The following is a 15,258-nucleotide window of genomic DNA, read 5'->3' on the forward strand; positions in this document are numbered from 1 at the left end:
ATCTCCCTGACCTCCGGTATTTAAGGAAGCAGAGATGGTGTGGAGGTAGGAACTCTCCAGAATGGAGAGAGACCAATCAGGAAGCTGGAGCAGCCCCGGACACCCAAGGGCGTTGTTCAGGTTCAGCATTAGTGCAGCATCTCGTGCTTAGTCTGCAAAGTATATGAGGATCCACAGAAGGACAGGAAGTGATGACTCAGTGCACTTTCTTGGGAAAAGTTTCTATTTCACTTTTCTCAAGAAGAAGAAGCGAAGACATGACTCTTTCATGTGTCTAAATATAATTTAAGAAGGAACCACACAACAGGGAGGATGGGGAGTGAAAGTGCCTAGTTCCTGTGGTGTGGCGTAGCGGCCAGAGCGGTTGGATCCGGTGCGCAGCAGGGTTCACAGTTCAATCGTCAGCGGCAGCTCTGCTTAGCACCGTGTGACTCTGGGCAATAACTCACTTAATCTTCCCGACGACCCCCAGTGCCTTGGGAACCTTATGGGAGATTAGTTTTCACTTAAATACCGGATTAATTAAATATGTGCTAAGCCAGTGATTCTTCTCAGCACTGATTTTATAGTATACACGATTGCCTAATATCTGATTAGTCTGCGGCAAAGAGTGTGAATCTGTCTTACTTGCTGTAAGTAGGCTCTGTCTACATAGGCGTATTTGTGTGTGTTTGGGGAAATTGAATGTGTTGTGTAGGAGAAGACTGTTTTATATAATATGGTGCAAGTGGTATGTACTGAAGGCATTTTCGGTGGTGCAAAATGTGATTTATTTCATGAAGAAATCACATTTTTGGAATCCCTAAATAGAAAATCGCAAATTGGGATTTCCAAATAGTGAATCACTAACACTAAGTATGAAGAATTTCCTAATTGTTACAAGTCGCAAAAAGGCCATTTAGAAAAAGCGATTACCATTAATGTTAAACCGGTGGTAACCAGGGGCAAACTATAAAAAGTCACCCAAAATGCATCTGGCTCTTTCAGACTGGAGGCTCTGTACGACTCGGCATGGAGGAGGAGGATTTTGGCTGGTAGGCAGAAAAGTAGGAGGAGACAGGAGAGGATATTTAGGGTGAGAGGCACCCTCTTTGAACAGACTGAGGAGGAGATATATGAGAAGCAGATACTCAGTAGTGAGGCTATTCTGGAATGAATTGCTGAGTTACAATCTCAGCTACACATCAACAGTCAGAAGCAATGCCACCCCACCACATGTGCAGGTATTATGGTGTCTACACCTTTCAGCTTCTGGCAGTTTCTAGGGAGTCATAGCAGTGGCAAGGGGGGAGTCACAACTGCATTTCCTAGGTTTTTCCACAGGTTTCTGGACATCATGGTTAGCAAAGTGAACTAAAATATATTTTTCCAAATACTCCCCAATATTTGCAACAGACCAAATTATTGTTTTACCGGGTAGCACAGTGTCCAATGAAATTGGCTGTGTTGATGGCACACATATTGCCATAAGTCTCCCCAATGCAATGTAATGCGTGACACCTCATACATCATAAACACGTCACACCAAAATATTTCCAGACAAACTCAAAAAATCACACATACTTCCTTTTCTGAAGAAACAAACTTGGACCTGCTGAACCATGACAACTACAGACCCATTACAAATGGACCTTTCCTAGGCAAACTGATAGAAAGAGCAGCATTCGCCCAGATGTCACAATTCATGGCAGAGAATGACATACTTTCAGACTTCCAAACAGGATTCCGTCCGGAAAGAGGCACTGAATCTGCCCTCCTTGCCATCTGGGATGACCTGAAGAATACAGTTGACTACAACGGGGTTGCTGCCCTACTCCTCTTGGGCATCTTAGCTGCTGTTGACACGGTTGATCATGGCACTCTGAAACAAAGACTCTATGAAGCCAGCATAGAGGGAACTGCTCTAGACTGGATCGCGTCCTACCTTCGAAACAGAACTAATGTCATCCATACACCACCTTTCTCGTCCAAACCGTACTCCACAAAAGCAGGGGTCCCTCAAGGTTCTATCATGTCGCCCATGCTTTTCAACATCTACATGAAGTCATTACCAGTACTATCGATAAATTTCACCTCATGTGCTATAACTATGCAGATGACACGCAAACACTCCTTCAACTGGAATGCTCCAAAGACATTGGAAAATCAACAATTTTCAGCTGTCTCAGAGTTGTGGATCAATGGATGACTTGGAGCCATCTCAAATAGAATGCTTCAAAAAAGGAAATACTCACGTGTGGCTGTTGGAAACATTACAACCCGCTTACCACATGGCCTAATGAACTGAGATCACCGCCTAAAGTATTGAAGGAAGTAAGAAACCTCGGGATGACCATGGACTCCAAGCTGTCGATGAAAGCACAAGTGGACAAACTAGCAAGATCAAGCTTTGTCATTATAAAAATGCTGCAACAAATTTTACCTCATTTGGGATATCCACACATGGTCCAAACTACCATCTCCGTTGTTCTGTCCAAACTCGATTACGCCAATAGCCTCTTCCACAGATCACCTTTAACTACCATGAAATGACTACAACGGATTCAGAACTCGGCTGCCAGACTACTCTTGCATATAAAACCGCGAGACCACATCTCCCCTGCCTTGAAAGCCCTGCATTGGTTACAGGTTGCCAGAAGATCCACGTTCAAGCTGCTTTGTTTCACCCACAAAGCAATACATGGAATGGGACCGCTCTTCATCAGGAATAAAATTACCATACACATTCAACAGAGGAACCTCCGCTCTAAAGGAGCATCTCGCCTCAAAATCCCAACATACAAGAAAAAAAAACATGGGTGGCACATCCTCCTCTGTTCAAGCAGCCAAACTATGGAACTCTTTACCCCCCAACATAAGATCCACCGACAACCACCTTATCTTCAGAAAATTACTTAATAATTGGCTCTTCCCCACATAAGCACCATACGCACACAGAAATTTAAAGCATATCCCCCTGTATATAAGCATTTGTTTTCACTATAGATATGTACCTATTATTAATAAAGTTCTTTGAGTATTGCTCTGTATAGACATGGATATTAATAGTGTTGTTGAGAGAAAAAAATATATAATAATAATGATAATAATAATAATAAAATAAATAAATAAAAATCATCTTTGGTCTACATGTACTTACTTCCATTGTGCATCAATGTACCTTCCATGTACTTGGATCTGTGAGCTGTATTTTGGCTAATTTTTAGGTCTCCTTTAAGGGAAACAACAAACCCTGGGTACCTTTAAAATCCCAAGATGTTGGAAGAAAAGATCGCAAAATTGGCGTGCATACCTTATGTAGTCAAAACGTTAGGGGGGCCAAGCGTGAACTACCCCAAATAGCCAAAACAAATGCTTAGCACAGTGGTGGGGAGGCCTAGAAGCCAAGGGGTTAAACACCTTTCACCAATGTGCTGCCCCCAGGGCAGCAGTGAACTCGTATCAGCCCTTGGACAATGCATTATCTCTATTATTATTGTGGAGAAGTGTGGCTCAGGGGTTAGAGGCAGCAGACCCGGAAGCTGAGATCGGTCCTGGACCAGGGTTCAATTCCCTGCCTTGGTGGGTCTTGGGCTAAAAATTCCACGGACTCGATAATTCTCGCCCTGGTGCCTCCTCGACTCACGGGTTCACACTCTGCGACTCTGGGCAATAGTTTGCTTAATCTCCACAACGGCCTCTTGCGGTGGGATGCCTGACTTTCACCTTGTGGATACCCTGCTATCTCACAGGGGAATACCAGGAAGGGTTCCCTAAGCAAGCGCCGGGAAACCCACTGCGGGTAGCTGTGCGCTATATAAGCTCAACTACATTTACATTTATTAGAGCCCACTGTTCCTGTTTCCACCCAGCGCACCCTGGTGAAGCTGCACGGTGGCGCAAACAGGGATAGTGCGAGCTATCTGTAATACAGCCCCTGATGTCTTATTGTCTGTGTATCGGGCAGGCATTGTGAATGCAGAAGGAAACATGTTATGTGTAAACCTTTATTTGATTAACTCCCACACAAAAGTCTCTGAATAAAAATATATTTATTGTCTTCAAGATACATAAATAAAGTGAAAATCCTTTGAATTTGATCTGCTAAAAATGTTTCTAAACGTAATTAACAGTAGGAACAGGACAGAGGTCAGGTCATCATTGGAACCTAATGAAGATTACCAATAATATTCTATAAATAGCAATAACTTAAAGATAAATAAAATGCTGCTCTACCAAAAATATAACATTTACATGACATGCATTAACATTTACCATTATTGAAAGTGCAGAAATATTCACAAACGTTTTATACATGGTTTTAACTTAAATATTCTGGCCCTAACACAAAACACACAAAAGTGCACACTAATAAGAGGTGAAGTAAAATATGAGTTGGCAAGCTGGGGCTTAATGTTTCCACCAGAAAGTGATGTCACGGAGGCTTGCTTTTTCCAACAGGCAGTAATGTCATCGGTTAAAGATACCACAGTACAGTACATCCTAAGTTGCTGCTGGTAGATTGAGAAAGGCTGTCATAGAGTCTCAGTTCAGTTCCAAGTGATCGACGTAGACCTGGACCCAGCTATTTTCTGGGTCAGCACACACCTGCCGGCCTCTTCTGGTGATGAATCTATGGGGTAAGAAAAAAGAGTTATTAGAGTGGAGACCAGTAAAATAGCTGCATAAGGTAAATACCAATAAAATGTTAGGAGATCAAACAATAGCCTGAAACACACCACTACATAACCTCGGAGACTATCACTGTATACTCAGTACCAACACACTATGACGTCACATAATATCACCGCACAAAGAGTGCTTCTCCACTATTGCATCAGAGACACAGTATCCCTATTACCACTCCACTACCTATGACGTTAGTCAATTTCCCTGTATCTTCATTAACACTCCAAAATGACGTCATATAATATCACAGTATCCTCTGTACCACTCCATTATTGCATTAGATTTCAGTAGCGTAATGAAACTTAAAGGGGGGGGGGGGGAACGCTCTGGACTCAGTCAGGAGCTCTCAACCCCGCACGTGCACAGTGAAGGAGGGGGCCCTATGGAGCTCGGGGCCCTCTTACCACCGCGGGGCCTGCAGTACCTCTCCACTACTGCATCAGAGAAAATCACCGAACCCCCATTACCACACCACTGTGACATAAGACAATATTACTGTATTCTCAGCAACCCTCCACAGTGACATCAAATGGTGTCACTGCATCCTCTGTACTACCCCAGTATTACATCAGATGTTTTCATTGTATACTGAGTACCACACTGATATCCAGCACCACTTCACTAGGACATCAGAGCATATCACTGACAGCCAGATTCATCAAATCAAAATCCGCTCGCAAAGGGCCAGATTCTGAGAATCTGGCTGGCCCTTTGCGAGCGGTATTTTTGCATTTGGAATGCATCATCCCAAATGCAAAAATCGCAATTATAGAAATCGTAAAATTGCGATTATTTGCATTTAAGGAATCTCAATTTGAGATTCCTTAAATGCAGTGCATGAAGCATTTAAAAATTGCGAATTCGCAATCTGGGGCCGCTATTTACCGCGAAGTCTAACTACGTGGTAAATAGCAAAAACTTAGAAAAATGCACTTAGGTGCATTTTTCTAAGTTGTATGTTACACACACACATTTCCTTGGGACATGTGTGTGCGCAACACCAGTGTACATTACCATTTCAGGGGTGCAACAGGGTGTCCAAAGGGACACCCTGGCACCCTTGAAATTGCTTCCTTATTTGCGATTCGCTAATTGCTAATCGCAAATAAGGAATGACTCCCCATTCATTCCTATGGGCCATTAGGCCCATAGGAATGAATGGGAAAGCCATTCCTTATTTGCGATTCGCAATTAGCGAATCGCAAATAAGGAAGCAGTAGAAATCGCAAAAAATATTGCGATTTCTACATGCATCCCGTTTTGCGAATCTTTAATAGCGAATCCTTAATATTCCCTATTAAGGACTCGCAAAACATGACTTTGATGAATCTGGGGGTTAATCCTTTGCACCACCTAACTACAGCATCAGAGATTATCACTGTGCACTCAGTACCACTACACTATTCCCTCAAAGAACATCACAGTATGCCCAGTGTCACTGCCTCGTGATATCAGAGAATATCATCATAAACTCAATGCTTCTCCACTATGACATCTTATGACATCACAGTATCCTCGGAGCCAGCTCAGTATGACACTGGAGATTACTGCATCTGTGTTTTTTGTTTCACACTGTTGTGACAACATAGAGCATTGCTGTGCCTTCAGGGCCACCTCATAATTCATATCAGTATCATCCTTTTTTGTCACTAAACACTGCCCTCTTCTATAGGGTGAGAAAAAATAGTCACATGGCCCTGGTACCCTACAGAGGAATCTGCTCTCTGCGGGTTACAAATATGCATGAAAAAGTTCGCTTTTGGTCTAGGAGAGACAGAGGCGAAGCTTGGTCAGTAAAACTGATGGGGTGTGAGGGTAATATTTTCCGACAATCAGACTGGCACATTATGTTTCAATACATTATACAACAAGCAGGGTGCACGAGAGGGGCGTAAGGGCAATGGAAAGGGAGAGGAATGCGGATTGGTAGGAGTACTAAGAGAGAAAACACAATATTTTGTAAAATGACGAAAACAGATCAGCTGTGTCTGGTGGCTCAGTGGACAAATGCATCCACTGCAGGGGTCTGTGTGTGACCTCATGGTCACAGGTTCAATTACCGGTGGGTCCACCCAGCCTTTCATCCATTTGAGGTCGATAAAATGAGTATCATTGAGTTGGGTAACAATAAACATCTATTATTCAGCCCCAAGATACCCCGGTTGGGGTGAACGTACGCTTTACAAATACATATGGGGGAGAGTGTGTGTGTGCATTTTTATCTGAAGGATGTAATCATCCCTGGTGAAATCCGACTGACATCTCAAAGTACTCAACTGAAAGCACCTGTACCCAGCTGTTTATCCGAAAATACATTTATTAGGGGGACGTTACACCCCAAACCTCCCGTCCCCCTGAAGATATGCCCCTCTGGAGAGACATTTCAGAGATACCATCGCTCCTCCACTGACTTAGTGGACAGTGGATCAACTGCTCCAACAGACAGGTTGCAGGGATGGTTCAGTCTTAGGAAGGCCCGACAGGCCCAATAACGTGCCTGTCACACATACTTGCCAAGGCTTATCCGCCAGGATATCAACGCTCACAAGGTAACACATATTTTCCTCACTAGATCTGTACAGTGACATCAGAGTCCCTAGATTTGATAACTGTGTAGAGCAGTTGATTTATTTTATAATGTACTGGATTCTGCAATCGTGGTATAAACGCCTGTCTCATGTTTCTTAATATTACATGGGATACTGCAATCCCTGTATAAACACCTGTCACATGTTTCTTTATATTACAAGGGATACTGCAATCCCTGTATAAACACTTGTCTCAAGTTTCTTTATATTACATGGGATTCTGCAAGACCTGTATAAACGCCCGTCTCTAAGGGGCATATTATCAGGAACGCCGTTACATCACTGCGTCCTACCGAGGAGACTAACTCATTTTTCTACATCTTTGTTTATTATATCTTTATTGTTATTAATTGCCCCTTTTTTATTTATTTTATTTTTTTTCTCTTCCTGCTCTCCGAACCCTGGCTCCAACTCTCCACATTATCGTTCATATTTTATTCTTCTCTCATTTTTTCTTACTTACACTATTTTACTATTCTCTCCCAAATCAACTTTGTCTTAAACTTTTTGCAAGGTGAGTTTCTTCCTATGATAATACCTTTCTCTATCATTATTATGATGATCTCATTTACAGTCACTGACTCATATTTATAGTTGATCTATTTATATTTAATCAATTAATAATATATGCTATTTCAATTCTTATTTATGCCATTTACATATCCATTAACTATTACCCTTCTTGCATTCTCCTCCCCTCCCCTTCCTTTTATCTACTCCTTCTCTGCTTTTTCACTATTTCTCTATCTATCTATTCAATTATTTAACTATCTATTCACAACACATCTATTTATATGCTCCATATATATATTCTTTTATTCATCAACAAATGTCATGTATTGATCGTTACTTTTTAATTTTATAGAATTTCTCATTTATTTATTCACAATTCATTACTGCCTCATTATCATTATTCTCTTGATGTATTTTCATTGTAAAATTAAATAAAACATTTCAACATTATGAGCGGCATTACAATTATCGCTAAAACGGCGATAACGGGTTTGATATTATGCCCTGGAGAATTCCAATAGAAGCACATGTTCACAGCAGAACATGGACTTCTATTGGAATTCTCAAGAGCATATTATCAAGCCCATTATCGCCGCTTTAGCGGCACTTTTCTGTCACTAAGCCGGCGAAAATTTGTTACTCCGTTCTTGATAATATGCCCCTAATTTCTTTATAATCAGTGACTATTGACACACTCAGTCACCAATTATAATAGAAAAGAAATCAGAAATCAACTGTAAATACCTATTACAGTTGAGTTCTGATATCACTATGCCTGCTGCCAGAGCCAGCACCTGAGGTGAAAGGCAGGGTAGGTCACAGAGCTGCTGTTTAATGCAACAAAAATAAAGCATTGCTTTTCTTTCTTTTACTCTGATTTTTCGAACTCTATGATGGCAAGCAGAAAGTAGATAAGTATATTTTTTGCACTCCTTGGGAAATTATAATAGAGTTAGAATATTTCTGCATGTTTATGCTGTGTCTTTTTTAAACTGACTTTTATTTAACTGCTTCTAATGTTGTTTTTCACAACTAAATAACTTTTTGGGATGCTTTTAATTTCACACTAGTGGTTCTAATTGTATTCCTTTGTGGTGTATCTGATCTTGTGTAGGATGAGGGCATGCAGCCTGGTGGCAGCAGATGGGTGTGTACTATAGAAGTGGAGGCCTGCTGATGAGACTGGATGAGATTGAATTCGGCCTCGGCCGTGAACTTAGGCAACAGTTCAGGCTCACGGGTCCCCAGGCTTGCTGTGTGCAGGGGACACAATGGAAGGTGTGCGTGAAGAAGCCACGCTGCATGGATGAGGTGGAGTGGACGTGTTAGAGGATTAAACAAACTCCTCCAGCTCTTCAGTAAAAGAGCGCATGCTTTGAGCTGAGGCCTCCAAAAATTCATGTGATGGGACTGGGAGTCTTTAGAAGGTTTGCCACTTTTCTCACAGAGGAAAATAGCAGCCATTTGTTCATGTTGTCAGATTCAGAAAAGGCCCAAGAGTTGGTACTTGAAATGTAATTTTACTCTGTCTTCTTTTTTGGCACAACAATTCTGCCTCTGTTTGATTCAATAATTACTTGAAACAATATATACTGCTGTAAAATACGTGTTTCACTTTTTTCCCGTACATTTTCTGATTTAAATCTAAATGGAAAATAGACCCTGTTTGCTGATTTTACGAATTCGTTTTTACTAGTCTTGGCTCAAAATACCTGCTGGGTGGCTACCCTGGTGTTTGGGGTGGTTTCCCTATTATGTGGTATTCGGTAGCAGGTAATTAGGAACCATTTGCTTGCTCTATAAATGGTACCCTAGGCATGATGGCTGGCCCTCAAGTTTGGTGAGAAAGCTCCTCACCGGCCATTCATGTTTTTCTTGTGTTCTAGAAATAAACAGCTTCAGAGAGGGGGTGTAACACACGTGGCACCTAGTCAGCAAGCTTCAGAGCCTTTCCTGCAAACACCACACCAGAAGTTGCACTGCAATTTGAAATCTAAGAATTGCAGGCCACCTTCCAGGATCTAAATGATCCTCCATTTTGAAGTGGGCGAACAGAAGCATGTTGGCACAAAGGAAACAAACACAAACTGGCACATGCATCAACGTAGGCTTTTGCGATTTTTAAGGAATCATAATTTAGAGATTCCTTAAATTGCGATTTTTGCATTTCGGATGATGCATCCCAAATGCAAAAATACCGGTGGCAAAGTGGCGGATTCTGAGAATCTGCCTGTTTGCGACCGGTTTTTGGTTTGAGCAGGGGGCCCAAAATGTGTATATACATACTACCTTTTCTTTTAAAAAAGACCCCTTGTATCAGTAATCTCACCAAACATGAGCCGTGCAGTGATCGCCATATAACAACAATAACATCTGGGTGTCACAGCCTTTGAATGAAGTAATGAAATTGCACCAGGAAACGGTCATTTGATCCTGTGGTCTGATGAGCTCGCGGTGGTCTGCATTTGTAAATGTGCCCTGCTAGATCGGCTTATGCAGTGTGTTTAGGACAATTTACTGATCATATAATGTTTAATTATGTAAAAAAAACATTGAATTGCTGGCTCACCTCAGGAAAAGTGAAGGGTTTTGTTAGTAAGGTTGCCTAGTTATCCCTTAATTGAAATGTGATGGTGAAGGCAGTGGGATGTGGCTCAATGTTCTAGTGTTTGAAAGCAGGAAAATGTCAGGGCATCTAAACCATTTCTCACAGGAAGCTTTAGGTCAAATTACCCCTTCTAATTTTGGCTTTAACAAGATTGAGTGAAGCAGAGCGAGAGAAAAAACAAATGATGAACAAGAAATTAGAGAACTTACATCACTGCTGGCCTGGAGCATTGACTGCTGGTGAAATAATAATCCTGGACAAAACTCTGTGGGATCTTCCGGGAGGCATAGGAGAAGCAGCACGCGGTCGGAACATCTGCACCAACTAAAGGAAAGGAAAAGAAATGTGAGTCTTGGAAGACATTTTGCCTGTTTTTCTAACCCAGAATTTGGACATAGAGGCCCTTTTCATCTCATGCCCTTTCCCAAGTATGCCTACATAAGAGTAGATACCTCTCTCGCCCTTAGGCTTATCCTCATACAGGTAGAGCTAGAACAGGGAGTACCCATAATCCCCTTTGGGTATATCTTTTTTCAGTCCCCTGGGTTCAGCCCAGGACCCGACTTCACTTGTCCTTTGGTCAAGAAGTGGACCCATATATTCCTAATTTTACAATATCTGTCCGCAACAAACTCCCTTGCATGGAGCAGACTCTTCCATCTCATCCCTTACTGCAGACTCTGGACAGACAGACAGAGCAGAACTCATCTTCTTTTCCCAGCGTCATTGATTACCTAGTGACCAGGTGAACCTGTGTGTGTTTTCTAACAATCTATGCGTTCACGCTACCTTCCAATACTGCGACAGCCTCATTGCTCCACAGGAGACACACAAGACTTAAGGGTGAGCAGGATTATTGTTTGTCGTCTATGAGCTTGATCATGGACAAACTCTGAGTCTTTCCGCAACTTTTGGCACAGTGAATCACCACCTGTAGCTGAAAAGATGGGAAGAATGGTTTGTAATCTCTGACCTGGCGGTCACCTGATGTAAGTCATTATTCTTTATCGACAGATTGCAGCAAAAATAAAACTAGGCACTTTCTCCTCAGGCAGGTAGCCTCTCAGCTGTGGAGTTCCACTCTGTCTCTGCCCTTCTTCAAAGAATCTTGGCGACCTCTCAATAAAGTAATGAAGAGCTTCTACTGCAAAACCCATCCCCATGCAGATGACAATCATCTCTTGGTATCTTCCAGATCCCTCAATACAACTAATGGTCTCACTCCTTACTTCTCTTCAGCACCAATTATTGCATCCGGGAAGGAATAGCAAGAAACAGCCTAGCCTTAAAGAGACAAGACAGAAGTCCTCCGCTTCCACGTACCTCATCCAACCAACCTGCTATTTATATCCTCCTTCTCCAGCTTAACTGCCCAGGGAGCTTGATTTGACCACGAGTTAGCACAAGTCACAAGTAAGCACATGAATGCATGCAGGTACCACCAGCTACTATTTGGTAACTTTTTGCCTTGAAGTCTCCCTGCACAGAGCTGCCCAACTCTTTAGATTGGAAGCCAACTCATTCTGGACTCCTAGGCACAAGGGATGCAAAACAAAGCTCTTATATTTAACATAAAACAGTACAATCCTACCACTGCTGCTCTGGGTGACCAGCTACTCGCAATAACTTAACATCCTTCAACACCACTCACAAAGCTCTCCATGAAAATGGACCCTCCTATTCCCGCTTGAAGACCACTAAAACTTTCCTTATTAGCCACTCAGCTCTTGCTGCATCACTCTCATAGAAATGCCAAAATTCGAACAGTAGTAGCAGACAAAAGGTTTCACCCCTTACTCCAACCCTCAGCACTCTAGTAGGTAAAAACAAATCCCTCTGGTTCAGAAAACAACTCAAGAAGTACCTGATCCCCTACAGTGTACTCTTTCTCTTCTCCATCTTCCCCCCCTGAACTCTCTTTTGACCACACAGTGTGAGGCAGAAATGTCAGCTTGCAAGGGCACTTTATTAATTTCAATAAATCAAAACACAAATAAATAAATATGGCAGGAACAGGACTCACTTGGAGCAGTAAGAACCTCAGAGCAGAAGGCAGCCAGGAGGAGAGCAGAGGCAGCAGCCAGGGAGAGCTTCATGTCAGCTTTGGATCTGGGATAGAGCTCTGAGCAGAACAGGGTCAGTGAGAGAGCCTTGGCCTGACTGATCTCCCTGTCCAAGCCTCTGTATTTATTGACAGAAAACTGGAATTTACTGACGGGGTGGAATTTACGTGGGATGAAATGGAAGATTCAAGAGTGGAAACACACAAATGATGTGATGGTACAAACTCAGCAGAGCGGAGAGAGCTAAAACTGGCACCTTGAGCAATGCAGGAAATCCGACTTCAGCAGCTCTTGTTCAGCAAGCCCCTGTCACTGGCTCAATCTGCAAACCCACACGAGGAGCCGGAGAAGGACAGGAAGCAATGAGACAATGCACTTATTCTAGGGAGTTTCGAAGTCTCCAAATGCAGAAGTGGTGATATCTGGGTCTATCCCTGATGGAGAATTTGTCGTCCTGAGGTCATTGTGCTCCGTAACAATATTGGATCACTTGGCCCCATCAGACTCAATGGTTTGGAAACAGCTTTGGGGCTTTTGACCAAGGTCCAGATACATAGTGAACTTGGGTTTCCTCAGAGTATAGAAATAATAACAATGCTCATAGTCATCATCATCATCTTCATCATCATCCAAGTATCAGCTAAACAATGTAATACTCATAACACTTTTTACAGCGCTAAAACCCTACCAGGATGGCCAAGTCAAGTGCTGCTGTCACTTAACTCAGTGGTGCACTTTCCACAGCGCACTAATTAATCTGTGAGAAGTCTAGGGGGCAGATGTATCAAGATATCATTTTGCGATTTTTAAGGAATCGCTATTTGAGAAGTGCAAAATGGTATGTATGTAGAAATTCGCTATTTTTTAGCGATTTCTTAAAATTCCTTAATTGCGATTAGCAAATTGCTAATCGCAATTAAGGAATAATTTCCCATTCATTTCTATGGGCCAGGAGGCCCGTAGGAATGAATGTGAAATTATTCTCAATTTGCGATTAGCAATTTGCTAATCGCAAATTGAGAATAATTTCAAGGGTGCAAGGGTGTCTTAAGGACACCCTGCTGCACCCCTGAATTTGACATGTGTGAGCAAATGGCGCACATACATGCCCTAAGGGCATGTATGAGCGTCATATGGCACCTTTAGAATTTTAAAAAAGTGCATTTTGAAAAGAATTCGCCAATTACCACCAACTACAAGTTGGTGGTAATTTGCGAATTCTTAGTCAAAAATCGCAACACTGAAATGCTTAATACATTTCAAATAAGAAATCGCAATTTGCCATTTCTTAAAAGCCTCGCAATATTAAGGAATCGCAAAATTTGCGTTTCCTTAATATTGCGAGGCTTTTTGCATGATACATTCCAAATCCCGTTTTTTTTTGTCGCAAACGCTGCTATTTTGCGAATCGTAGCGTTTGCGACAAAAAAAACGGATGATACATCTGCCCCTAGGTCACTCTGGGTTGCACTAATAACATGAACACATGTGTTCTTTGGAAACATTCACTAATGTATTGTAAATGAAGCATTCAGTCACTATTGAGTTATGCACCGCCCCAAATGCCAGTCTGATTATTCATGCGGCGCAGCTCAGACCAGTCGAATGAACAACCTGCACAGATCTGCACCTGAGCACAAGGCAAACTCATCACAACTCAACTGGACTCATTGTGTTTGAACATTGGTAGAAAAGTGGAGTCAGCTCCTGGTTAGTGGAGAAATCCTCGAGGTGTGGAAGGAACAAAATAAGTCTTAAACTCAGGTCAAGCAAACACAGGAAAGAACCACAGAGCTTAAATGATAACCAGAAGGAACAGATGGAAACCACGATACACTCCTGCGCCCCCAGTCGTATTAGTCATAACCACATAGACTTAGAAGATGTGACAAACCACAGCGATCTCGATTCAAACACTGTTAATTTTATGAACATATATGTCCGTTTTTTTCTGCATAGGTCGCAGACTCACAACATGAAGGCTAGTGAAGTTCTCGAAAAACAAAACTTTGCCAATGTCACAAAGTTCTACTCCTCTGAGATTTTGCGTGCAAATTGGTACTTTCACGCTGATTCACTTGCAAAGTGGAGGGGCCCAGAGGTTTTAAAGTAGCCAGTCACCGGTGCTTCCGAGTCCGAAGGCTGCCTACCCAGTTCTGCTAAATACCAAGGCTGTCTAATCTTGATTTTACCTTATGCTGCTTTTTTCCTCCATTCTACATCTACATCCTATCGCTATCTCAATGCTGAATGTTCTTTTTCATCGCTGTTTCCTCCTGTGACACGGTTTTAATATCTTCTCTTTTTCCTTTGTTCTCCCATTTCTCTTTTGTTCTGCTTAAAGGCCTAATGGAGAAAAGTAAGACACATTAAGCCCTGTCTAATCGCAATTCAAGTTATAAGTTAAACAATTGTTTTTCTCTCTCGCCCGAGACCCCTATCTCTGTGTGGCAAGAACTGATTCTCTCTGGTTCTTGTACTGTGCGAGCACCAGCACCCTTTATGTGGGTAGAACAGAACTGTATAAAACCAGAAAATAAATAGAAAGATACATTTTCACCCAAATAAGCTATCGTGCTGGGTACATTCTCTTGATACGTTGCTTTTAATTGATTCTCAAAGGCTGCCATGTGATGTGTGTCTTGATTCCATTCTGAATGGGGGAGAGCTGTGGACAGTGGAAATGAAGAAGCTGGTGCAGTTGCACTGCAATTACAGGGGCTGCCAATAAAATGAAAGTTGTCCAAAACTTTGCTTCATGGGTACAAGAAGTTGGCAATAAGTTGCAGCCCAAAGGATCGCACTCATGATGAAAGGT

At 42.2% G+C, this 15,258-nt stretch overlaps 1 protein-coding gene across 1 annotated transcript; it reads right to left on the minus strand.

Annotated features, from left to right (window-relative positions):
* Positions 1 to 4,459: 4,459 nt before the first annotated feature.
* Positions 4,460 to 12,547, minus strand: LOC144822273 (C-C motif chemokine 4-like). Its single transcript, XM_078679593.1, has 3 exons — positions 12,401 to 12,547; positions 10,587 to 10,701; positions 4,460 to 4,612 (listed from the first exon to the last, which is right to left on the minus strand). Exons 1-3 carry the CDS (start codon positions 12,471 to 12,473, stop codon positions 4,525 to 4,527), a joined length of 276 nt encoding a protein of 91 aa, XP_078535719.1. The 5' UTR covers positions 12,474 to 12,547; the 3' UTR covers positions 4,460 to 4,524.
* Positions 12,548 to 15,258: the final 2,711 nt, after the last annotated feature.

This window comes from Lissotriton helveticus, chromosome 3_1, assembly GCF_964261635.1.
Source record: "Lissotriton helveticus chromosome 3_1, aLisHel1.1, whole genome shotgun sequence".
NCBI lineage: Eukaryota > Metazoa > Chordata > Amphibia > Caudata > Salamandridae > Lissotriton > Lissotriton helveticus.

Bases quoted from the DNA above. Each gene is read 5' to 3' on its own strand.
- LOC144822273 (XM_078679593.1), bottom strand. From the start codon at position 12,473: ATGAAGCTCTCCCTGGCTGCTGCCTCTGCTCTCCTCCTGGCTGCCTTC. The intron at 10,702-12,400 runs GTGAGTCCTGTT...CCTTTCCTTTAG, and splicing joins TGAGGTTCTTACTGCTCCAA to TTGGTGCAGATGTTCCGACC. The intron at 4,613-10,586 runs GTAAGTTCTCTA...CTTACCCCATAG, and splicing joins TGCTCCAGGCCAGCAGTGAT to ATTCATCACCAGAAGAGGCC.